Here is a 26,165-nt window from a genome sequence, read left to right as displayed (position 1 = left end):
ACAATTGTAGAGGTGGAAAAGTTTATTGGGAGGCTTACAGTTTCAGAGGTCTCAGCCAAGGCCGGCTGCCTCTATTCCTCAGGGCTCAAAGTGAGGCAGAACATTATGATGGAAGAGTGTGGCCAAGGAAACCAGCTACATGGTGGTAAGGAATCAGAGAGAGACTCCACACTCCAGGTACAAAATATATTCCCATAGCCACACCCCAATTCTTACCTCCTCCAGCCACACTCTACTACTTCCATTACCACAGTTAGTCCCTATTAGGATTGGGTTAATACTTTCACAATCCAATAATTTCTCCTCTGAACCTTCTTGCATTGTCTACATGTAAGTTTTTGGGGGACATCTCACATCCAAACCATTACAACAGGGTCTTGCTAAGTTACTGAGGCTGGCTTGAACTTGACATACTCCTGCTTCAGCCTCCCGAGTCACTGGGATTACAGGTATATGCCACCACACCCAACTAAAGATATACATTTCTAAATATTATGCCTATGTCTGTGATATGTGTGCATATGTATTCCATTCACCTAACACTCAGAGAAACCTTCAGTAAGACTACATAACAAAATATGTGGTGATTTTAAAAGAACATATCAGCCAATGTGGTGACACACACCTATATAAACCCACCAACGGGAGGCTGAGGCAAGAAGAGTACAAGTTCAGGGCCAGCCTCAGCAACTTAGCAAGACCTTGTCTCAAAATGTAAAAAATTCAAAAGGCTGGGATATAGCTTTGTGGTAGAATGCTCCTGGGTTCAAGCCCTAGTAGCCCCTGCTCCCCCCCCCAAAAAAAAAACCCAAAACAAGCAAACAAACAAAAACAAACAATACACACACACACACATGCATACACACATACACATAAATAATATGCATATAATTATTAATATCTATGCATCAAAAACAGTGCTTTAACATTTATAAAGCAAAAACCCTAAGATACTAGGGGAAATAGAAACCCATTAATTATTGAAAACTTTTATTCTTCTCCCAGTCTGTGGCAGACCAACTGAACAAAAATTAAAATACAGAAATAAATTGACAGGGCTAATATACATTTTTATTTTACATACCTTAATTTTAGAACAATATAAAACAACAATAAAAAGCAGGGGCTTGAGGCCCTTGTTTCCTGCCTAAGACCCAAGAATAGGAGTAACCCCCTATCAGCAGAGGAAGCCAGGTAGGACAGGACCATTCAAAGCTACTAGAGGAGCCATGGGGACACTACACTGAGGGCCTACTGTACATTTAAAAGGGGGAGAGGGCTAATACAAACCCATGTTTAACTCTGAGGTCCTCCTGGCCTAGGTCCCACTACCCTGCTATAGTACACTATATTTTCTCTGAAAGAAAATAACTTCCTTTTATGTGTTTGTGAAATATTCACAAAAATGTTCACATATTATACCACAAAAAGTCTATAATTAAATATATGCATTTGAAAATAACTGTAAACAGAAGTACAAGAGAGATGAGGTGATAATGAAACCAGGATCCCTGAAGCAATTTTATACCATCACAGAAGATACAGACAGAAGATATTGCAGGTTCTAGTTGGTTGTGATCACATTTTTTCAAGAATCCACGGAATCCCTTGAGAAAAAGGTATTTAAACCATCTGCTACTTCTTGAAATATCAAAGGTGAAAGATTATCCGTTTTCTATTTCTGTATTTTATGTATTAACACCACTTGTACTATGTTTCCATGTTTAATTACCTGCCTTGAGAAGCTCATTCCTGGGCTTTGATTAACACACATAAATTATTTATCTCTTCAAGATCTGGTTTTGGCAGAGATGGAGACTACCTTCTCTCCACTTCTCATGAACAGACCTTCACATGATGAAAGGTTATTTTGTGAATTAACCTTTATCTCTACTAGCAAGGACAAAAGTCCTCCTTACTGTTCAAATCTTCACTTCCTTATGTTTGTATTCACTTGAGCTGGGACTTCTCTAATTCTACCACATCCCTTATTTGACAGTTCCCAAACTCTAAAAAAAAGGTCCCCTGAATTTCTTTTCAACACTAATATGTTTATGTATCAATTAAGGGCAACTCTTAAAAACTCCAGCCTCTACTTTAAAAATTAAAGTTATATTCTGACATTGATTTTTAAATCATTAAAATAAATTTTTCAAAAATGGGGCTAACTTTTCACAGTACAGTAACCCACTAAAACAATCAAATTTTTATTTCAGGAAACTGCCGTATGATGGTTATTTCCTAACACCAGGTTCACCTGTTTAAAAAGTACCATTTGTCCCACCACTATTACTTACTTCCATGACATTCTGGAGGGACAATTACATTTCTCTAATATGTTCTGGCTTGCTTTTTCTCCTCTGCTGTTCACCTCCCTGAGAGGTCCTCCTGGCCTAGGTCCTACTACCCTGCTACAGTACGATGTTCATTTTTGTCACAGTACTTAACACAGTTTATACCTGTCTTATTTGCCATTTTGTTTGATTATTTGAGTCTTTCTCCTCCATCAAACTATGACCTCCTTAGATGGACACAGTGGTTCACGCTTATAATCCCAGGAAATTGGGAGGCTGAGGCAAGAGGATTACAAGTTCAAAGTCAGCCTCAGCAATTTAGTGAGATCTTGTCTCAAAATTTTAAAAATACAAATGACTGGGGATGTAGCTCAATGATGAAGCATCCATGTGTTCAATCCCTAGGGAAAGTGTGTCTATCTTAATCACCTTAGAGACCTGCACAAACCACACACAGTAGCTGGCACTCAGTCAACAAGCATGCATCCATATATAATATAAATAGCTAATAAACATATATTGCTACTGAATGTGAATTGGCCATATTCATAAAGCTATAAATACTGATAGAATCCATAAGTACATATAAATTAATACCCAGAGCAATGAATTCCAATAAAATTTAGAGACTTCCAAATTCAAAGAAAAGTGGGAAGATTCAAAGGCAGAGATGAAAAAGACATGTAATCAGGGCTTCACAGCTTTTACAGATTAGCTAAGGAATGCTAAAGACAAATCATTTTCTTTACCATCAAATGTGTGTCTAAAGATATTTTCAGAGTATTTCATGAAATATTTTTTGTTCATGAAACAGATCTATCTTTTTCTGAAGTTCCCCATTCAGGAACCACATTTTAATAATAATTTCTAGAAGCTTCACTTAGGTAACATATTTTTGTATGTGAATTTCTAGAGAATTATAACAGCTAATTTTTACCTGAGCAAAAATTTATCTAAAAGCACACTGAAATAACAGTGAAGTTCCAATTGCAATTAAAAAATAAAGGATTTATATTTAACTAAGAATGTATTTAAATTGTACTGAGGGCCTATGCTCAGTGGTAGAGCAAGTATCTAGTACACAGGACTAGACCCTGGGTTTGATCCTCTGCACCAAAAACAAACAAAATTTGTAACCCATGTGACTCTGCAATTTGTATTTGGGGTAAAAATGGGAGTTCATAACCCACTTGAATCAAATGTATGAAAGACGATATGTCATGAGCTTTGTAATGTTTTGAACAACCAATAAAAAAAGACATTGTGTCCAAAATAAATATTAAAAAAATAAAAAATAAAACACCCAATCCTAAGCACCAAAAAAAAAAAAAAAAAAAAAACCCTGAAATTTTCTATGAGAAAAATATGACTGGAGTTGGGATTTTTAAATTGTATGAATTTTATACATTTTTCTAATATCAAATACAAACTTGATCACATCTCTGAACTATTTCTCTCATAGTGCAAATAACCATGATATTATTGAATGACTTGCAAGAAACTTAGATTAACACAAGCCTGGGCTATGGCAGGCATATAATTTGGAAAACAGTTGGTACTTTCTCAAAAAATAAAGCATAAAACTATCATGGTACCCAGAAATTCGACCCCTAAGTATCTAACCAAGAATTTGCATTCAAATTTCATAGCGTCATTCCAAACAGACCAAAAAAGAAAAAGAAAAACCTGGAAATATGTATCTCACAACCCATCCAATCAAACACTATCCAGCCAAAAAAAAAAAAAAAAAAAAGACAGAATTACTGACATAGTCTATGCCACATATGAACCTCAAAATATTATCTGGATGAGGCAGGCACAGTGGCACACAACTGTAATCTCAGTTACTCAGGAGTCTGAGGCAGGACAATAGCAAGTTTAAGGCCAGCCTTAACAATTTAGTAAGACCTTGTCTCAAGATAAAATAAATAAAAAGCAATGGGAGGGCTGAGAGTCTAGCTCAGTTGGTAGAGCACTTGCCTACCATGCTCAAGGCCCTGGGTTCAATCCCCAGAGCCACCAAACCAAACCAAAAAAAAAAAGCAATGGGGATGTGGCTCAGTGGTTATGTGACCCTGGGTTCAATCCCTGAGGCCACCAAAAAAAAAAAAAAAAAAAACTGGGAGAAAAAATTAGATACAAAAAACCACAATATTTCATTCATGACTCCATGTAAATAAAATACCCAGAAAAGACAATTTACATCAACAAAAAGATTAATGATTGGATAGGTCTGGAAACATCAATTAGCTGTAAGTGGACATAAGTGATCTTAATGGGGAGAATAAAATCTTTTGAAACCAGTTTATGATGATGGTTGTATCACCCAGTGAACTAAAAAAGCAATGAATTATACACTTGGAGTGGGTGGATTTTATGATATACAAAACACATGTCAATGAAGTTATTTATTTATTTATTTATTTATTTATTTATTTTAAAGAATTTTTTTTAATATTTATTTTTTAGTTCTCGACAGACACAACATCTTTGTTTGTATGTGGTGCTGAGGATCGAACCCGGGCCACACGCATGCCAGGCGAGCACGCTACCGCTTGAGCCACATCCCTAGCCCCCAATGAAGTTATTTAAAAAACTAGAGAAAGAACACTCATTAAAAAATAAAATTATAAAATCCAATCTTTTTAAAGTGCTAACCTAAGAGCTTTTTGTTGTCTGGACATAGACTCCATTTAAAAACAGAAATTAAGTATAATTAGTACACTTTGAATTTGAAAAAAAAAAGACAGGTATAAAGAGACAACACTAATCTGAATAAAATTAGTTCTCTTTTCCAATGTTTATAGCTATTAGAAATTCATTTTTAAATTAATGTAATATGTTAGCATTCACTTTACCTTTCAGTATTCTAATAGTAAAATGTTACTGCCTACATATTTCCACGCAGTACAGTTTATATTTACCCAACTTTTAAAAATGAAGAGTTAATGGCCTAACACTAAAAGGGGATCAGGGAAAGAGAAGATACCAATTATAATAACAGGAAAACTAATTCCTGGAAGTGTAATTACTAAGCCAGTTACTTGAAAAAGGTAAAATGACAGGGCTTTAATTTGGTACTGATAGATAAACCTCTTTTTTAAGCAATTTAAAAAAACTATTTAAAAGATAGCAAATTAACTCAGTGAAATGTTATATTTTTCCTTCAAGAAAAAAATTAAAACAAAAATCATGATATTATGAACTCAAATTTTTATCAGTTTCCAATTTACTAGCTAGGACTTATTACTTAGAAAATGTCCAAGGTAAACATTTTGTCAATGGAGAGATTTTTAAAAATTTCTGAAAAACAACATAAGGAACAGATTTCCTAGGTTTTTGCTTTTTTTAAAAAAAGATATTTTTCAAGGAATTTTAAATATTTTTACATTACACAATACTTACATATGACGTCAACACTGTGATAACACACATTGTAGGAGTCAAATTTTCCCAAAAAATGCATAAAATGAATTAGAACTCTCTAAAAATCTTTACATAATTTATACCTGTATTGGAAATGATGAAAAGATGAGCTATATAGCATAGTGAATTATAAAAAATAATGTTGACAAAGCAGTGGAGGAAAGAACTATAAAAAAGTTTTAAAAGGTAAAAGAAAATTTAAAGTAAGAAAGAGCCTAACGGGGGCTGACTTTCATGAACTGACTATATTTCAAAGCCTCCCATTGGTTTCCTAGTTTTGTACAAAGCAGTAAGAACTAGTTAATTTTATACCACTTTCCATAAATTGCCTTACAGAATAAATCAGATACACCTGCATTTTTAAAGCAGGGAGAGTGGGGGAGGGAGAGAAGCAACTTAACAAGTTATCCAGACACACATTACCCAGGATGGAAGTCACGTGATAACCACCAAAACATATGCACCAAATCAAAATTTAATTACACCGCACAACACAGTTTCAGTTGTGCTTCATATTTTATTGACTGCTTTGCTTTTGACAGGACAGTTTCCTGAAGGAAAGTTCCAAGAACTGAAAAGTTACAACACCCACATACCAGAGAGTATTTCCTGAATTTTGTTGCAGGAAGTGACATCTGCTATAATTTTAACATTTACTTCCCAGTAGGGGAGACATTTAAAAAAATTTTATTGACCAGTATTTGTTCAACAACAGTACACCTAGACAATGCTTTTGCTAAAAATACAAAACAAAAAGTTTTCATTTCATTTCATGATGTTTGGACATAACCACCACCAATTTGCAAGTGTAACTGTTCCCTGGGAAGGAAAACAACTGTGTTTGATAAATTGAAGTGTGTTTGCATAGAGAGAAGGTGGTTTAGGGAGGGAACACACAGGGCATAGAAAAGGGTATATTAAATATCCAGATCTCTAAGAGAAAAAAAAAAAAAACAGTTCCTGGAAAAATGCTACATGATCAAACACTGTGCATTACTTCTTGGTGCCTTTTACTATTTTTTTTTAAACATAGGTATATCTGGGCATTTCAATATTTCAGTCGGCTTCTTATATGAAGATAAATTAATCTATGTTCTCCACTAAGTTCCACTCTGTTTAAATGGGGGGGGGGGAATTTGTACATATATGTTAAATCAAAATTTAACTGCATTGTAGAGTGTGTGTGTGTTTTGTTTTTGTTTTTGTTTTTGTTTTTTTTTGAGGGAGAGAGAGGGAGAGAGAGAGAGAGAGAAATTTTTTTTTTTTTTTAGTTTTCGGCGGACACAACATCTTTGTTGGTATGTGGTGCTGAGGATCGAACCTGGGCCGCACGCATGCCAGGCGAGTGCACTACTGCTTGAGCCACATCCCCAGCCCTTTTGGATTTTTTTTTGTACCAGGAATTAACCAACCACTGAGCTACCTCCCCAGTCTTTTTTAAAAAATTTGAGACAGCATCTTCGCAAAATTGCTTAGGGCCTTACTGAGGCTGGCTTTGAACTCGAATTCCTCCTGCCTTTAGCCTCCCAAACAGATTACAGACATGCAACACCATGCCCTGCTCCAAGTTTATATGATTTCTACACACATATACCATACCAGGGAGCAGTATGTGATTCCCCCTATCCCACATAGCCAGCAAGGCTCCACCCAGGCTCTACCAAATCAGTCTGTCTGGGGGAATAGGGAGCAGAGCCTGCATATTAAGAAGCACCTGGTGATTCTTGTGTCTCAAATTTGAGAACCTTGAACCTAATCTGAACATATTATCCCTAAAATATTTTTACTTTCCCTTGTTTAATGACCAGTCCAAAAGTAAGCAATACTGAGAAGGCAAGATCCTTTAGGATAAAATAAAGGCCAGTAAGTTACTCAGGAGTCAACAACCTTAACTCTTCCCCAATCCACCCAAAAGAATCTTGAGGCCTACAGCGATCCAAGTACTCTGCACAGGAGCCATCATGTAGGGAAAGTATTCTTTGTACTTCTTAGCATGTGGTTAAACCAGGAGTACCCTTCAAAAATATAATATCTAACACCAAGATAAAGACAAAGAGTTAAAATTTTTTTCCCTTTGTTTACTTCAGTTTCTTTGGATAAGATAATGTCACCACTGGGATTTCCTCTTAATACTTTAAATCTGACACCAAGTTACTGCCTTAAGCATTTGACAGGAGTTTAATCTGGTTAAATTAAAAACAAAGCCAATAAACCAACACAATAAAACAGACCTTCAGCAGAGAACAGGGCTGTCAGACTATGGGTCTGCTGGCTCTGTGGCCATCAGGTTAAGCTTTAACTCACTGTGGACAGATAGGAAAGGGAAGAGTTTGCACAAGGAGGATTCTCAACACTGATCGGCACCAAAACACAGAAAGTCAGCACAGGGCTGATTTTAAAGTTAATCTTTACTTTTGGTTCCCCAGGGCATATGTCCCCAAAGTAATAAATCTTATTTTTCTCCTGAGTATAAATCTAAACTTTATCCACTTGATACATTTATATTTGAGCCAGACACTCTGCATTCTACCTGCTCTATTACTTTGAGCAAATGAGTACACATTATGTTCATAATAAAATAAATACAATCTGAAGCACAACTAAATGACTACCACTTCAGATTTTGCAATACTTTTTTTAAGTAATTGTTTTAACCGGTAAACGTTATGTACTCACCATATATCAATAAGATGTAACTAAATTAAAACATAGAAATGGCACTCAACTCACTATATGTTTGTATTTCTGAGTCAAGAGACATATCTAAGAAACTTTTTCCTAGAGATAGAGTGTATTTCCACTATAACTCACATATAAAATTAATCTAAGTTTATTTGACAATTTTGGAAAAAAAATAAAAGAGAAGTTTGCCAAGATAAAACTAAGTTTATACATTTAGAAACAGTCAAATTGTCCGTCATACCACAAAACAGTGGTGAAACTAATCAGTTTTATGTTTCCTCTATTTTATTGCTAGCCAGCAATGCATACATTTGGATGCTCAAAACAAGTAAATGACAGGAGACCAGGATAATAAAGAAATGTACTCCTATCTACCAACAAGATCATATTTTTGTTCCTGAATAAACTTGAAGTGCAAAATCTTTTTAAGCAGTATTCATTAAACCTCATTTTCAAAAAAGTATAGATTCAGCTACAGAATGCCATCTCATGACATGGTATAGAATTCCCTAAACCTCCTAAGAGATCTTTTGCATTAATTTTGCCAAACACTCCCACAAATCAGCTGACTTTAAGAAAAAAATTACTCATTGCTCCTTCAGTCTTTATCATGGAAGAAGCCTAGACTGTGAGTCAGGAAACTCAGCTGTGCTCTCAGGATGAACCAGAAAGAAATCACTTAAAAGACTTGTTTGTGTTTCTCTTCTGTCAAGGACACTGTTTACAATGGTGTCATAGGGAAAAATGGGGACAGTCATGAGGTCAAAATAGTACGCATGCTATTTCTCTTCCTTGAACCACACTTTCCGAACTACAGTATCCTTCTTTGCTCTTGGCTCATATTTAATTAACTGCTTTATGTTCATGAAGTTTCTTTCACAATAATCAGTAGCTCATAAGTCAGAGATGGGGGCACAGGGTGGGGCAAAACTGGTTCTATACCAGTTTAAGAGCAGTCCTTTTTGCAACAGGAAAGTTTCCCTTACCAGAGTCAAAGAGAGCCACCAAAAACCAGCTTCATATTAATCTTGGGAACAATCTGACTTTACCTCTTTATTGGTTTTCTTTTCTTCTAAGCTTCATTAACATGAACTTGGGTCAAATTAAAAAAAAAAAAAACTGTGGAGAGCTCACTAAACCTAATTTCCTTTCGCAGTTTGTAAGAGCTTTCTTTTGAGAACATGTGTGCTAAGCCACCAGATGCAACTCTCCCAAAAAAGCAAGTTCAACACCCCCACTCCGTCCCCCCAGAACCCTTCCCCCCAGGGTGGGGGTGGGCCCCACTTCTCAGGTAGCACACAGTGCTTTTTAAAACTGCTTAATCCCTGCCGGTAGTTGAAGGTCTGTATATATTCCTTCCTAGAATTCGGGGATTGCTTCAATGAGAGTTAGGGGAGATGGAGATTCAGACAAAGCCCTCCTTTTTATTCCATCCATCAACATCACTCTTCAGTATAAAGCAAGCTAATCCATATAGAAAAAGACCCATAAACTGTTAGATTTTATTAATTCTCAAAAAGAGGGAATGCTAATTTTTAATACTTCTACAAAGAACAGTCTCCACATACTTTAGATTAGAAATCTGGAAAATAAAACTATGATCTTGTAACCATTTCACACTAAAGAAAGCAAGTTTATTACAATTCCCTCAAGGAAGGGTATTCCATGTGTCTGCTATGTTGATAGTTCCTAAGAAAGTGCATGAGGTAAGGCATATGTCCTGGAGACAAACGCATTTCTCCAATTCTGATAACTCATATGCCAAATTTTAATTGTTTTTGAGCTACTGATCTAAAGACTCTGAGTTTTAAAAGAAGGCAATTTATATTTTACTCAACAAATTTTTTTTAAAGAAAATAAATCAACCAGAAAAGCAAAATAAAAATAATTTCCTACTTTAAAGTTTTGGAATAAGGTAGAGGAATATAAAACCTCAATTTCAAAAAGTTCATAAACCAAGAAACACTACTTAGATAGCTCCTCCCTCTTTCAAAGTACTTATAGCTTATGTAGGGGACCCTATAAGGAAGAGACATTGTGCCTAAGGAGCTGGCTACAGTGCATGGCCCATTCACAGAAAAAATTAGCCATATACCACCCATCAATATCAAATCCAGAAATGACACTACCTTATAGCAATGTCAATTAATTAGAGAAAAATGCCATGGGTTGGCTCCTTTATAATTGCTGCAAATTTCTCATCTAAGTTCCCAGCTACAAATTATTTCAATGCACAATGAAACTACTGTGGTTAAACATTGAGCTATGAATCTCTAAGTCCAAAGATTCTGAAAATCTAAATTAATTGTCTCAAGAATACTAACGTGACACATGGTCAAGTTTTTACTGGCAGATTATACATCACAAGTAATGTTTCAGTTTCTCTTAGCAATACTCAGGGAAACTTGGCCCAGCTTTGGGGTTCTCTGAAATCCAAAAATATCTTAAATTTTTTCCATATATTCTCTATTTGGACCTCAAAGATTATCTACTCTCCCACAAAGCACAATGTCTGAAAATACAGTTGGACCACATTCTAAGTGTAACTGAAGAAAAAGATTATTCACAACATATAAGACATATTCCCTAACATGCAGATATAAGCAAGGGCCTTGTTGCTTTGTTTAAAGTTCAAGGACATATCTGAAGGTCAGGTAGGACATCAAAAATATGCACAGTCCTTTTATTTCAATTGCTAGCATGTTGTACCAACCTACTGATAACTCAAATTACAACATCTTGCAAAAAAGCAATTTTACCAGAAATTGCTTTCTCTCACACTGAGGCTTTGCAATTCCTCTTTTAACATCTCATCTGTGCTTCAAACAGGCAGCATAGAAGCAAGGAAGTGCTGCAGAGTACTTCTGGAGCCAGAGGTCTGCTCCATGCTCTACCTGCATGACCTCAGGCAAGAAATACCCTGGCAGGGCCTCAGTTTCCTTAACGACCAAAGATAGATAATAAAAGTATTAAGTGAGAAGAGTCAAAGAGGTAATTAAATTAAAGCTGCTCATTGCTGTGTCTGGCACACACAGTACACCATTTACCTTTTATCTCATTTTTATCTTTAGTTTAAGGGTTCAGGCATTGAAATCACTCACACTTGTGTTCAATTCCTTGCACTATATTAGTGAGCATTGTCAGCTTTGATTTAATTTCATAGATCAAGATATCTTAATGCAAGGTTTTGTGCCATGGACCCCTACAGTAATTTGATGTGATATCACTCTCAGGATAAAGTTTTTAAATGCATTAAATAAAATGCATAAGAACACAAAGGGAACAAATGACATAAAAATATACCAACCAAAATATTTAAAAGACAAATTAATGGTTCTATGCTTTTATTATGAAACAATATAAAGCAGCTCCTTAATTTTCTAGAAGTGGTATATGTAAGATATTAAGACATATGCAAGAACTGAAATGAGATTATGAAAAAATGAGGTTTCTACTTGTGATAATATCCCTAGTACTGGTACAACAGGGTTTTGTTTTTGTTTTTGCTTCTGTCCTTCCCCCACCCCGCATATATTTCTACTAAAAGAAACGCTAAAATTTCACTTCGAGTTTAGAGAAAGTAAAGATGCAACTTCAGTTTCTTATCCAAGTTTTCCTACTACATTGGCCCAGGTTAAGAACTCCTTTTTTAGAACAATCAATAAAATGGAGTCTGAGGATAAACCACTGAGTTCAGAGGATTAAATATAAAAAGCAGGTGGCACACAAGAGGTTCTCTATTTAGACACATTCATTCCTTCCTAGAAAGTTCTTTCTTAGGAAAAAAATTTAAGTTACATCCTCTCAAATTTCATTATTTAAACATCTACTTCTCTCTATGATCTGAGACTTCAGACCTAAATTTGTTGAGCCTTCTGAAACATCCCAAATCACTATCTTTCATCACATAATAACTTGAAGAGCTTTCCTACTATTTTAAATAACTGAGGCCACCGGTGCTTTCTAGTAAAAGTTTAAAAGAATGTATATATAACTCTTCAGTTTCCCTTAGCACCAACTGCTGTCACAACTAAAATGAAGTCACACCGATCGCACACAACAGTTTGAATCTTATACTAATCACTAATGCCTTGTCATCACTCTTTTTAAATGCTCATTACAAAACCAGTAACCAACCATGGAAAGACAGGGCATGAGGTTCTTACAATAGTCCTCCTCTGACAGCAACTGCAGTTCATTATCCTCTCTCCCCTTCACCAACCCCGGTGAATTCCCGGTCTTTGCCTACTCAGCAGATTCACGCAAGCTGTGCCGTTTTATGTAGAATCATACGTTCTAGCAGTAAAAATTTCAATCACCAGGCAATTTGTCTCCCACCCTCTCCTAGGCAAGATATGATTTACATTAATTGTATCTCTAAAATGCCTCTTAAGACACCAGCAAGCAATCAAGAGAACCAAAGGGTGGGTGCACAAAGAACATAAACGAAAATTTGAGCAAAAGACAGGCAAGTGAAATCAACTTAATTTCCCGAAAAATAACAGTTATTTTTAGAAGAAGAGGGATCTTTAACTTCAATCTTAACTTTAACCCAGTCTCCCTCTCCGCTGTGCAGAAACTGTCTAGTATGTTCTCCAAACTGGCTTTTATCTGACGTTCAGTTATGAGCCACAGCATCAGGAATGATGAGAAAGCAATGACAAAGCTGCTTCCTGCCCGTCTCCTTCCCAGCACCCCAGCCCTCCCCCCTCACCCCCGCAACCTTCATTTTCCCTAGCTACTAGCCTATTTAAAAAAGTTTCTCTCGGTGCCTGCCTTACCTTGAGTGGGCTGCCATCATTCAGCTTAGAGAGCCCACTGTCTTCTGTCCATCAGACCTTTCAACCCGCGGGCCCTGCTGCCAGCGTCTCGCTCACCATTTGCCGGAGCCGTGCGGGGATGATTCCCCAGCTCGACTCCCCGAGGTTCGGGGACTACCTGCTCCGGAGCCCCGGGCGCCCTCAGCGCAGCCTCGGGCTGGAAGCGTATTGGTTCGCACTAATCCTGATGGACATCCGGGCACTGGGGCCTCTGCAGGAGAACTACACTTTAGCGGAGCCCGGGGAACGTCGCGTCCGGATTCGGAGTGAGAGCGCGCCTGGGGCGACTTCTGGGCAGGGAGGCGAACGGGCCCCAGCGGAAAGCCCACCAGCGCACCGCTCGCACCGAGCAGCCACACGAATCGGGCCAGAGTTTGAAGGGAATGGCAATAGTCTTTTTGCTCCTTCGAAGTTGTCCGAGTTCGGCGGAATACCCCCGTCAAGAAAGTTCTGGTGGTACGGCCCGCCTCCTTAAATGGGCAGGGCGCTCCGCCGGCCGAGCCGAAGGCTAGGAGAGGCGAGGCGCGGCCGGGTCGGGTCGGGCTGGGTCGGATTGGGCCGGGCCGGGAGGGGGCGCGGAGCTAGCGCCGACACAGCCCAGCTCTCCGCCGCCGGCCCCGCCTGCGGACTTCTCGCTAGCGCTCGCTTGCCAGGTTTTAACGACGTACAAGCACACACCGTCGGAACACCAAGTCCTCGCAGCTCAGAACTCCAGCTATAATTTCAATGTTGTTGAATATTGCGGCCCAAGAGGCCGCAGAGAGCAGGAACCACTGCAGCAGTAAACCACATTCGCTACTTTTGATCACTCCAGAGCTTGCAATCAGGAAACGGACAACTAATGCACATATGTTTTACTTTGCTTTCAGTTTTGATTTCATTACATTGAGACGAATATTTACAAAACATCTTCCCTTTTGTGGCCAACATGCGTATTACAAAGAAAACAGTAACTCATTTGGGTCCTTAAGTGATTAAGGAACTGACGACAAAGTAGGCGCTCAAAGTACAAGCGAAATCGTGTCCTACTCAGAGGACCAGGAAAAGTATTTAAGCCGTGCTTAAAGACAAGCAGGGGGTGGGGGGCGAATAACCTTCCAAGGGGCAGAGATGAAAGGAGGTGATGCTTCAGCCATCGTTTAGGGACAAGCACGCTGTAGGTGCTAGAAACGCTTAAATGAATATGGAATGAATCCCTACTCTGTGGATTCCACATTTGACCTAGAATCGTGACAACGTTGTCCATCTCACAAAAAAAGTAGTTCACACTGTGTTACTAAGTCGTGGACAGACGTGTTAACGCCTGGCACCAAAACTACAATGCTGGGAGAATGGCCCAGTGCATCTCAAAGTATGCTTAGAGGACTCCTGGGAGTCCCCAAGACCTTCTCCGAGGTCAGAACTATTTTTAGAATGACACAAAGACAATATTTGTCTTTTCACTGTGCTGACATTAGTACTGATGGTGCAAACGCAATTGTGGGGAAACTACTGGCACCTTGGCAACTAATAAAGGCAGTGGGAGCAAACGAAACTCATAGTCACTGCATTCTTCACCACACATTAGCAGTTAAAAAAAAAGTTTCCTTTATGAAAGTCCTTAAAGAAGCAAGCAGTTAGAGTTATGACTTTCATAAATCTTGACCCTTGAGCACGGGTCTTTTTGATGTTCTTTGCAACAAAACAGAAAGCACACATCAAGCACTCTGCTGCACACTGATGTAAAATGGCTGTCTAGAAGAAAAGCATTCCTGTAACTGAGTGGCAAAACAATTCACAAGCTGCAGTTATTCTGACTTGGATTGGGCAAACATTTTCTTAAAAATGAACAAAGTGAGCCCGTTTCTTCAAAATCAACTGGCAATATTTATTGCCAATGATAAAATTTGAACTTTCAAGCAGTTTTGAAAACCTTACATCTGTCACTCTAAATTTGACAGCTTCCTAATACTTAAGGGGTTTCCTGACAAGATCTTAGTGGATAGTGATGAGTGTGAGTTTAGAAGTTCTGCATAATTTAATAACCAATAGTTTCCAATGACCAACATATGATTGTACAAAACCATGCACAGGTAAAAGATCCACTGAAAGTGCAAGACAGATTCATGGATTTTAATGTATCAAAGTAAGGAAAAAAAAAAGATGAACATACTCATTTCAGATTTTGCAATGTAACTAACCTTTAGGAAACCACACGTGTACAATTTGATATAGTCATAATATTAAAGCAGGTTATCAAAGTAACTCCTTTTCTGTGTGCAGCTAAATTATCATTGTAGACTTCAAAACAACACTGCAGAATAAATGGAGAAGCAGACAGAGAATCAAGCAGTCTCCTGTTAAACCAGACAGTAAAGAGATTTACATAAATGTAAAATAATGCCAATCAACGCCACTAATTTCCTTAATATTGGAAAAATGTAACTTATGTTAACATATAAAGGGGTTTTTAAAAAACTTAATGAAGATGTTAAATGCAGTAAGTCCTCTATATCTATGGATTCAACCAATCTTAGTTTGAAAATATTTGGGGGGAAGAGGACTACATCTGTCCTGAACAAGTACAAAAATTTTTTGTTGTCATTATTTCCTAAATAACACAATACAATTGTTTACATGGTACTAGGTATTGTAAGTAATCTAGAGATTTTATTTAAGGTATACTAGGATATATGTAAAGGATATATACATTTTATATAAAGGATTATAAGATCATTTATGCTGTAAACAAAATTATATCAGGCATAAAGTCAAAAAAAATTTTAAATATCATTTACTCAAAATTTCCATTTGCCACAGGAGGCTACAAATGTGCACTGCTAATATTAAATTATATTTTTCAGGGTCTGAGGGTGTAGTTTAGTAATACAGTCCTTGCTTGCCTCACATGTTCCAGACTCTGGGTCCACTTCCAGCACTATAAATAAATTAATTAACTAAGAAGTTACATTTTTTCCTCTGTAAACTGTTAATTGTTCTGATACCATTTAAACATGAGGAAATGATAAATACAACAAATATTTACCCAAAAAGAAATTCAGAATCAACATCAGATTATAATTACACCTGAGATTCCCTGGGCCCTCAAACTGGTTTGTAATTTTAATTAGACAGGCTAATTTGAAACAGATGTAGGATTACACTAGATTTGTAATACATCTAAAAATACTGGAGGGAAGTACAGGAGAAATTGTTCTACAAGTGAATACTGTATGTGACGGAAGAACTACTGCAATACAAACATGAGCATTATGATTTCCAAGTGTTTTGAAAACACCATTGTATCCAACCCAATCCTGTTCAGCAACAAAATGGGACAAAAAGGAATTCTTAACCTTTTGGGGGCACAGAATTCTTTGACTCTCTAATGAAATATGAGAATCCAGGCCCACACTATAATACTTTGATGTGGTTCATGATTCCTCTGGAGCCCACTTAAGGAGTATTTGAAGCTCTGTGGACTTCAGGTCAGAATGCCTAGGCCCTGGTCCAGCTAAAAGACCCAGTTCACCTTGCTAATGAGGGGTAAGATCACCTATCAATCTTCACTGACCATTTAGAAACTTAGAGCTGTCTTAGTAATTGCCCATGATGGTGAAATATTTTTCACAAAAGTAATGGAAAGATGCTGCATGACAACAAGATATATCTATACAACAAAAGAACAGATTTTCCTGGGCAGTAAGCATATGCCAATCAGTTCTACATTTCCTTAATTCATTAATCCTATAGAGATCACAGGTAGTAAATCCAAAAAAGTAAGGTACACAGTTTAACAAATAAAGCAGAATTTATAATGTGAGACAGATCATTTTACTATCTGAAATCAGTTCCTGAATCATACAAGTACCTTTTTATTAGCTCTTGAAATTAATGAGATTTATAAATAACCTTTGCATACTGGTAATGTCAACAATATATGCTATATGTAATACATCTTAAATATAATTTTTTTAAAAATGCACTCAATTATGTTTAACCCACAGTGCCAGGCACAGTGGCACACGCCTGTAATCCCAGCAGCTCTGGAGGCTAAGGCAGGAGGATCAAAAGTTCAAAGCAGCCTCAGCAATTTAGGGAGGCCCTAAGCAACTCAGTGAGACCCTGTCTCTAAATAAAATATTTTAGAAAGGCTGGGGATGTGGCTCATTGGTTAAGTACCTCTAGGTTCAATTCCTGTACCAAAATAAAATAAAATAATAATAATGTTTATCCCAGAGTAAAAACAGAATAATCAAGTGCTTCATTGTTCATTTGGCAAAACATACAGATAGATTTAATGTAAATACATACTTGATTCATTTCAAAATATATGTACTGTTTTGAATTTAGAAGATAAAAGATAATCTTTCTAATGCATTAATTTAAATTTCTAAAAAATATAAACAAGTTGCCTCATTCAGAACCCTAAAATACCTGAGTGTATGTATTTGTGCACAATGATCATTCAAGGGTTCTACTACTTATAGGATTTTTCATCTATAAGTTATGCAAGTCAGATCCAAGAACTGCCACTTGGATGTAATGCCATTTAATGAGGACACTGCTAAAATCACTTTGCTGAAAGAAGTGTTCCTGGTTGCCATTGAAAGATCTCAAATGTAGCAGACTCAGGAAAAGAGAGAGACAAAGCAGGTGGGGGTGGGGGTGGGGGAACATGCATATTCCCTAGAGGACAAGAGACAGCAGGGAAAAGTGCTAATAAGAACCACTAGAAATTAACCGGCTCTCCCTTCAGCTGTGGCCTCCATGCAAAGCAAGCCCCACTTTCCTCAGAACCTTTCTTGTTCTCAGGCACTATTCCAGAGATTTCCATCTCTCAGGTCTTTCACCTTGGTTATGAAACTGGTTCAAATTTCAACCTGGAGATTCTCAGGATACATGAAGGCAAAGAGGGTTTTAACTAAATCTATATCCAGGTCCTTAATTTCCAAATGCTCTCCTTACCCCCAGTATTCAGACTCTCACTTTTCCCTTGCCTTTCCCTGTTCACAAAAGAAAAGCAGTCCTCTAATCCATCCCAAATCAGACTTACTAGATGCATCGCTCCAGGTGTTAAATACGTTTGGGGCCCCAAAAGAACGGTAGAGAGAGAGAGTCCCTGAGAGTAATGGGTGGGTCCTCGTTAAACGTATCCAGGTAACAAACCTGTCCCAAGGTTACCAGGCCTTACACAATAGCTGTACATTAGAAGCAAAAATAAGATGCATAGCACCACCAGTAGTCAGACTGTCTGAAGAGTAAATCGGATTTAGCTGACTAATTTAAGAATGAGGATTTGGAATCTTTCAACATTTTTAAAGAAGATTGCAAGCAAAAATATTTAGACTACTGTCTAGCTTCACCTCTTTCTTTACTGAGTGCCTTTACTTCTAGTCTTTCCCGTCCTATATCCCCTCTTATTAATGCATTAATAAAATATTCCTGTTCACCCTCCTAGTATAGCTGCCCATCCATGCCAATGACTACCGTGACAGCCTACAAAAGAGCCCAGGTTCCCCATTCCCTCGCCAACACACATGCACTCACACACAGCTATTTATTTAGTGGTACTGGGGACTGCCTGGCCTATTTATTTATTTATTTATTGTCTCACTGAGTTGCCAAGGCTGGCCTTAAACTCACAATACTCATGCCTCAGCCTTCCAAGTAGCTGAATTCCAGGCCATGTGCTGCCATGCCTGGCCAAACCCAGCTTTTTAAAACAAACTTTTTAAAAATGTTAGCAATAATTTTAGATTTCAAAAAAAAAGTTGCAAAAGACTCCTATGTAACCCCTTGGGTACATTTCCAATTGTTTACATCTTTTTTATATATACTTTTTATTTTATTTATTTATTTTTATACGGTGCTGAGGATCCAACCAAGTGCCTCACATGTGCTAGGCAAGCGCTCTACCTCTGAGCTATAAACCCAGCCCTGTTTATATATTTTATTACTATTTTTTCATTGGTCAAAACTGGGGAATCAACATTGGTGTATTACTATGAACTAAACTCCAGTCTTTATTTTGATTTCACCAGTTTTTCCATTAATGTTCTTTTGATGTTATAAGATCCAACACAGGGTATCTCACACAGCATTGTGTCTCTGAGAGTTCCTCAGTCTCCTTAATTGTTATGACCTGGACACTTCTGAGGAGCTCTGGCTGGGTATTCTGTAGACTGTCCCTCTCTAAGGAGTGAATTATGTTCCACCTCTGTAGATGGGAGCAGGCACCTATTTGGAATTTTTCTGTAAAAATGTTTCTTTGCTCTTTCCATTTTCTTACTTACTCAATCATTTATTTATATCCGTATGGGCTCATGGTTATTTTGAACTTTGGGTTATAATTAATACTACATGATTTATTGTTGTCAAATTTTTCCATTTGGCCATCACAAGCTGGTTCAGACTGGCTACTTGTCTCTTTGACATGCTCTATCCTTTCTTGTTTTGATCACTCCTTGCTTTCTGGTACTACAAGATGCTCTAGGCCAACATTCTATTTTCCCTACCCAAACTCTACTTTTCTCAACACATCAGCTTCTTAAAAGCTGCCACCCAGTCTCTTTGTATCATATGGCCAAACTTCTAGATCAAGAGAAGTCTACTTTCCTCCTTGATGCCAGTGGCTCCCTTCCTTGAAAAGTTCTCTGTAGACTTTTTTGTGGCCAATTCATCTTACCTTATATTTCCTTTTTACATATTCAGGATCAATCAAACTCCAGAAATTCTCACTTGTCTCCTCTCCATCTGAATGCTGTCTTGTACAACATCATCAGTGGCTCTACATTTGTGACTTCAACTAGCCCCAAATCCAACCCGTTTCTTCCCCCTGGGCCCCTTACTGATCCACCAGTCATCAATCACCCTAACTAAAGATCAGTCACTCCCTTTTCTGGCTTTTTCTCAACATCTAATCACACCAAAACCACAGAGCTTTCCTGGGATAGTGAAAGTACAAGGATAGGAGTGGGGAGATTCTCACTTTAGATATTTCTCAGTTTTTCTGTATTTAGACACCTAATCTCTAATTCCTCCATGCCAACCCCCCACCCCGACACTCTACCCCTATGAACGTGTTATTACCCTCCGTTTTACAAAGCAGATTCAATACAGTGTCAGGATACTGCTTCCTCAAAGTTAAGCTACATAGGTGTATTTTTAAAAAGTGGGACTCGATAGAAAATTGCTAGCAATAGATATCTCTGGATGGAAGGATCTAGACTTATTTTCTTCTGGGCATTTTTAAAATTTTCTTAATATTATAGAATGAACATATTCCTGTTTTGCAGTCCTAAAAATTAATAAAAATTAAAACCCACAATTACTATAAAAACAAAACAACTATACTCAAATCTTAGGCTCCAAGAAGGAGACATGGGTCACCTAATCCACTTCTCCATGCAAGAATGCTTTTTCTACCAGAGGAGTTTGTTTGCATATCTCCAGGGACATCTGTTGTAATTACAAGGCAGCCCAGCTCCTTCTACAGCTGGCCAACAATGAGCACTAGAAAGTTCTCTCCTCTACAAAGCTAATACTGTCTTCCCTGGAGTCCTGGTTCCAAGGGTCCTCCTTCTTCTTGATACTAATATATCTGCAGCTCAGTTTTCTTATGCTTACTGTTTGATTATCTTTTTTTTTCTATCCTTTCCCTTATACTATGCATATTTTTATATGTAAAATATATCTGTTGCAAGCTGATTGTTGTATTTGGCAAAAGCCTAGTCTGATGATCTCTGCTTTGTAATTGAAATATTTAGCCATTTATTTTAATTATTTGATAGGTTGGGTTTAAGTTCTGTCACCTTGATATTTGTCTTCCAGTTGTCTCTTCTAATTTTTTTATTTGTTGCTCCTTGCCTTCATTCTTTTGCAAAACTTCAGGCAAGCCCCAACAGAAACCACAGAACATTCTGTGTGTACAATCAAGTTTCACTAAACTCTCCAAGTGATTCTCTTGTACATTAGAGTTTAGAAATAGCTGGGTGCAATTGTGTGGGCATTAATCCCAGCTACATGGAAGACTGAAGCAGGACTATACAAGTTCAAAGCCAGCTTGGGCAACCTTGTGAGAATCAGACCATCTCAAAATAAATCAAGTTTAGAAAACACTGCTCGAAGGCTAACAGTATGTAAGTTTATAAACTGCTATTTAGAGTCAATATTTTATCACTTCACAGCTGACACTTCTCTCTCAATTCTTTTTTTTTAAATTTTTTTTTAGTTGTCAATGGACTTGTATTCATTTATTTATATGCAGTGCTAAGGATCGAATCTTCATGCTAGGAAAGTGCTCTACCACTGAGCTGCAACCCCAGGCCCTCAATTCCTTTTTGAAATTAAAAATAATCATAGTGTGTCCCAATCTTTCCAGACCCCTCTATCATTCACTTGGTTCGGATTCTTCATATATCATCCATGCTTCAATAGCTTAATAAGAATTATTTTTCTTGCCAACCCTTTCTACCCAGTCTTCAACACTACCACCAGTGTATTGAATTACAAAACCAAAAACAGTCTCTGTGGCGTCTAGAGTGAGGGGAGGAAAAAAACAGAACACCAACCTCTTACAGGGGTGCCTTAACCACCTTGATCCCCTTTAGTAATCTCATCATCCACCAACTTTCTCTGGCCTCCTCACTAGCAGGAATGCCTTCCAGCCCCATGATTCTTTTAGAAGGTCAGAAGCTTTGCAGAGAGCACCTAATTTTCACTGGACTGCCCTTTCCTTCCTCTCCTGTGCAGGAGACCCCACTACCATTATCCAAACCCCAACAAATACAGCTCTTCTCAGAAGCCTTCCCAGCTAGCATAACCTTCCCTCTTTACCAACCACAAGCTCCTCACCCTCATGCATGTCAAGTCAAGAAGCTGGATGAGATTAAAAGGAATGCTTGCTCCGTTGGGTGCAAAGGCAGCCAAAAGATAATGATTGCTGACACAGAATTGCAGAGGACTCGGCTACAGTTGCTACAGTGGGACGTCCTCTCTCTCACACTTGTGAGTTTGAGGGTGAAATATGCCCCCAAGTGGGCACAATCTGAGGGCTTCTCTCATGATGAACTCGGTGGACAATGGCCTGGGGGTCCACATAGGAAGGGAGTGAAGATCACTGAAAGTCCAATGGAATCCACAAAGTTGCCTATTGAAAACGTGTATAGGACTCGGGTTTGGCCATTGTGGATACTATGTGAATTCACAGTGCTAATACCAATTAGTATACACTGATCAGGAAGTCCAGTTGGCAGATTAATTTAAAAAGAAGAAAACAAGTCCTTGTTCAAAGTTAGTTTAAGTGCAGTGTAGTGGCAAACTATATAAAAATAGCTTGTTTAATAGAGGGATTCTTACAAAACATGGGGTCTAAAGGAGAAAGGAAAAATAATGGAAAACAATACTAATTTAAAACACAGAAACAATAACACTTTGCAAACAGTTACTTTCCCTCAGGTGTGAACTAATGAGAACAATTTAGATCCCTTAGACTAGGCAGTGGATCAGCAGTCTTGGCTACACAGGAGAATCACCAAAGGAAATTTTTAAATTCCTGCTACTCTCCGGCCACACCCCAGATCAATGATTCCTAAGAAATGTATCAGTATTTTTTAAATGTCCTCAGGTGATTTCATGTGCTATGAAACGGAAGCACTACAAGCAGCAGCCACACTCTGAACACTGGGTGCTATTACAAATGCAAGAGTCTCAGGTTTCAACCCAAACTACTGAATCAGCACCTGTATTTTTAACGAAAATCCTAGGTGATTCATGTACCCATTAGAGTCTGAGAGGCACAGCATTACAAAATGCATAACACTTAAGAATGTCATATATTCAAAGGTACACAACAGGTATTATTTCCAATAGTCTATCTAAAAACACATTAATCCATAAACAAAAATTTAGTGCAGTTGTCTATGATAGTTAGTGGCTTTTATGTCCCTTCAAACTATCCTCATTTATGTGGATTTTCCTGAATACCTACATAAAGGGGGGAAGGATTTAAAAGTTGGAAGATAGGAGATATTTCCCAGTCTCTGAAGGGATGATTTTTCCTTTTGTTGGGGGGTCGGGGGGATTACATATACAAATAAGCCACAATGATCAGTCAATTGTAGCTTAAAACAGGCTACATCAACTATTGGCATGTTCTATGATTCCCAACTTATCCTAAATGTGCTGTTTTTATTCTTCACAAATGTTTCAATCCAAACAATTCAAAACCAAATTTGGGGTAAGAATTTTATATTCCATCTGAGGACTGAGGCTCTCCCAAAAACTTAGGGAAGTTTTATTTGAGAATTATTTGTTATGGACTCTGCCTCTTACTTAAATCATATGCAAAATAAGATTAAAACTAAATCAAATAAACATTTATTAAGTACCTATTATATCTAAAGCCCTGTACAAACCTACAGAGAGATTTTTTTTAAATTGCCTCCTAAGCATTTACTAACTCAGAGGAAGACCTACTCCATTTTCAAAATTTTAAATAGCTTGAAAATATACTGAATCTAAAGAATAAGCAGCAAAGTGGCCCAGACCAGTAATCCCAGAGACTTGGAAGGCCAAGGTATGAGGACTGCAAGTTTGAGGGCAGCCTTGGAAATTTAGTGAGTCCCTGTCTTAAAAAATAAAAAGGGTCAGGGGATGTAGCTCAGTGGTACAGCACCCTGGGTTCAATTCACAGAACTGGAAAAAAAAACTGATTAATATCTAATTAAACATTTTCATGATCAAGGATCTATAAATTATTGAGTCAACTAAGTTATTTTTAGGCATAATAGCTCAAGGATTCATTGAAGAAAATTACAGGGCTGGAGGTGTAGCTCAGTATGCATGAGGCCCTAGGTGAGATAGGAAGGAAGGAAGAAAGAAAATAAATAACAGAAATTTTTAGCAATAGAGTCTTTGAGGTTGCCAAGGTAGCCTGTGTTCTCAGAAAGGAGGGAACTTCCCCTAATAATCCAATTAGAACTTGGCCAAGGTGAGAACTCACAGTTGGGAACTTTGTTCCCAGCTGACAGATTTGTTAGTACCCTTACAAGCCATGAACACCTCAAAGCTGACTAGCCTCTAGCCGCACAGCTTAACAACTTAATGGGCCCTATACTCTAAATTAAAAGTTAACACAAAGATGCCTTTCTCCCATACATGATAGTGGTCCCTTAGCAGGTGTTCTTTGGGAGACACAGTAATCATCTTTGATACCAAAGCCCCAACTCAATGGCAGGCAAGGTGTTGGGAATAATTTTGTAAGTGATATGAATTTACTGAGCACTCTTCATATACCTGGCCTTGTTCTTTTATTTGGGGGATTGTGGCAGGTGCATACTAGAGATTAAACCCAGGGGCACTTAACCACTGAAATACATCCCCAGCCCTTCTTGTTGTTTTTTATTTTTTGAGATAAGGATAAATTACAAAGGGCCTAAGTTGCTGAACCTGGCCTCACATTTGAGATTCTAAAGCAAGAGGTAAAAGACCTCAACAATGAAAATTACAGAATTCTAAAGTAAGAAATTGAAGAAGACTTTAGGAGATGAAAACATCTCCCTTGTTTTGGATAGGCAGAATTAATATTGTCAAAATGATCATACTACCAAAAGCACTATACAGATTTAATGCAATTCCAATCAAAATCCCAATGACATTCCTCATAGAAATAGAAAAAGCAATCATGAAATTCATCTGGAAAAATAAGACACCCAGAGTAGCCAAAGCAATTCTTTACAAGAATGAAGCAGGAGGCATCACTATACCAGGACTTAAACTATACTACAGAGCTATAATAAAAAAATGACATGGTTTTGGCACCAAAATAGACTTGTAGACCACTGAATAGAGAACACAAAGACTAACCCACATAAATACATACTAGACAAAGGCACCAAAAACATATAATAAAGAAAAGATATCCTCTTCAACAAAGGGGCTGGGAAAACTAAAAATTCATATGCAGAAAAATGAAATTGAGCCCCTCTCTCTTACCATGCACAAAACTAAACTCAAAAGTAGATCAAGAACCTAGGAATTAGACCAGAAACTTTGCATCAAATAGAAGAAAAAGTAGGCTCAAACTTTCATCATGTCAGGTTAGGCCCCAACTTCCTTAACAAGACTCCTATAGTGCAGGAAATAAAATTAAGAATCAATAAATGGGATGGATTCAAACTGAAAAGCTCCTTCTCAGCAAAAGAAACAATCAGTGAAGTGAAGACAGAGCCTATAGAATGGGGACATATTTTACTATACACACATCAGAACATTAATCTCTAGGATATATAAAGAACTCAAAAAACTTAACACACACAAAAAAAAACAACAACAAATAACCCAAGTAATAAATGGGCAAAGGAACTGAACAGACACTTTTCAGAAGATGATATACAATCAATCAACAAACATGGAAAAAATGTCCAACATCTCTAGCAATTAGAGAAATGCAAATCAAAACTATAAGATTTCATCTCACTCCAGTCAGAATGGCAGCTACTAAGAATACAAACAACAGTAAGTGTTGGTGAGGATGTGGGGAAAAAGGCACGTTCACACATTGCTGGTGGAACTGCAAATTGATGCAACCAATTTGGAAAACAGTATGGAGATTCCTTGGAAAACTTGGAATGGAACCACCATTTAACCCAGCTATCCCTCTCCTCAGTCTATACCCAGAGAACTTAAAAACAGCATACTACAGTGACTCAGCCACACCAATGTTTATAGCAGCACAACTCACAATAGCTAAACCGTGGAACCAACCTAGATGCCCCTCAGTAGATGAATGGATAAAGAAACTGTGGTATATATACACAGAGAATATTACCAGCATTAAAAGACAATAAAATCATGACATTTGCAGATAAATGGATGGAGATGGAGAATATTATGCTAAGTGAAGTAAGCCAATCCCAAAAATCCAAAGGCTGAAAGTTTTCTCTGGTATGTGGATGCTGAT

General features: G+C 37.6%; 1 protein-coding gene across 4 annotated transcripts in view; it reads right to left on the bottom strand.

The window, feature by feature from the left end:
- Aff1 (ALF transcription elongation factor 1) overlaps positions 1 to 26,165 on the bottom strand; it is a 188,850-nt gene that overhangs the window by 115,246 nt on the left and 47,439 nt on the right. The window contains exon 1 of one of the 4 annotated variants that reach the window (XM_021721198.2): positions 13,184 to 13,327. The exons of the other annotated variants lie outside the window; for them this stretch is intronic. Coding sequence (XP_021576873.1) covers positions 13,184 to 13,203 — 20 coding nt within the window. The 5' untranslated portion in view covers positions 13,204 to 13,327. Of the gene's footprint in view, positions 1 to 13,183; positions 13,328 to 26,165 lie in introns of those variants that run through there. 4 annotated transcript variants of the gene reach the window in all.

The sequence above is a fragment of the Ictidomys tridecemlineatus genome, chromosome 9 (assembly GCF_052094955.1).
Source record: "Ictidomys tridecemlineatus isolate mIctTri1 chromosome 9, mIctTri1.hap1, whole genome shotgun sequence".
Lineage (NCBI taxonomy): Eukaryota > Metazoa > Chordata > Mammalia > Rodentia > Sciuridae > Ictidomys > Ictidomys tridecemlineatus.
Note: the sequence above shows the minus strand (reverse complement) of the source record. Positions and strands in the feature narration are given on the sequence as shown.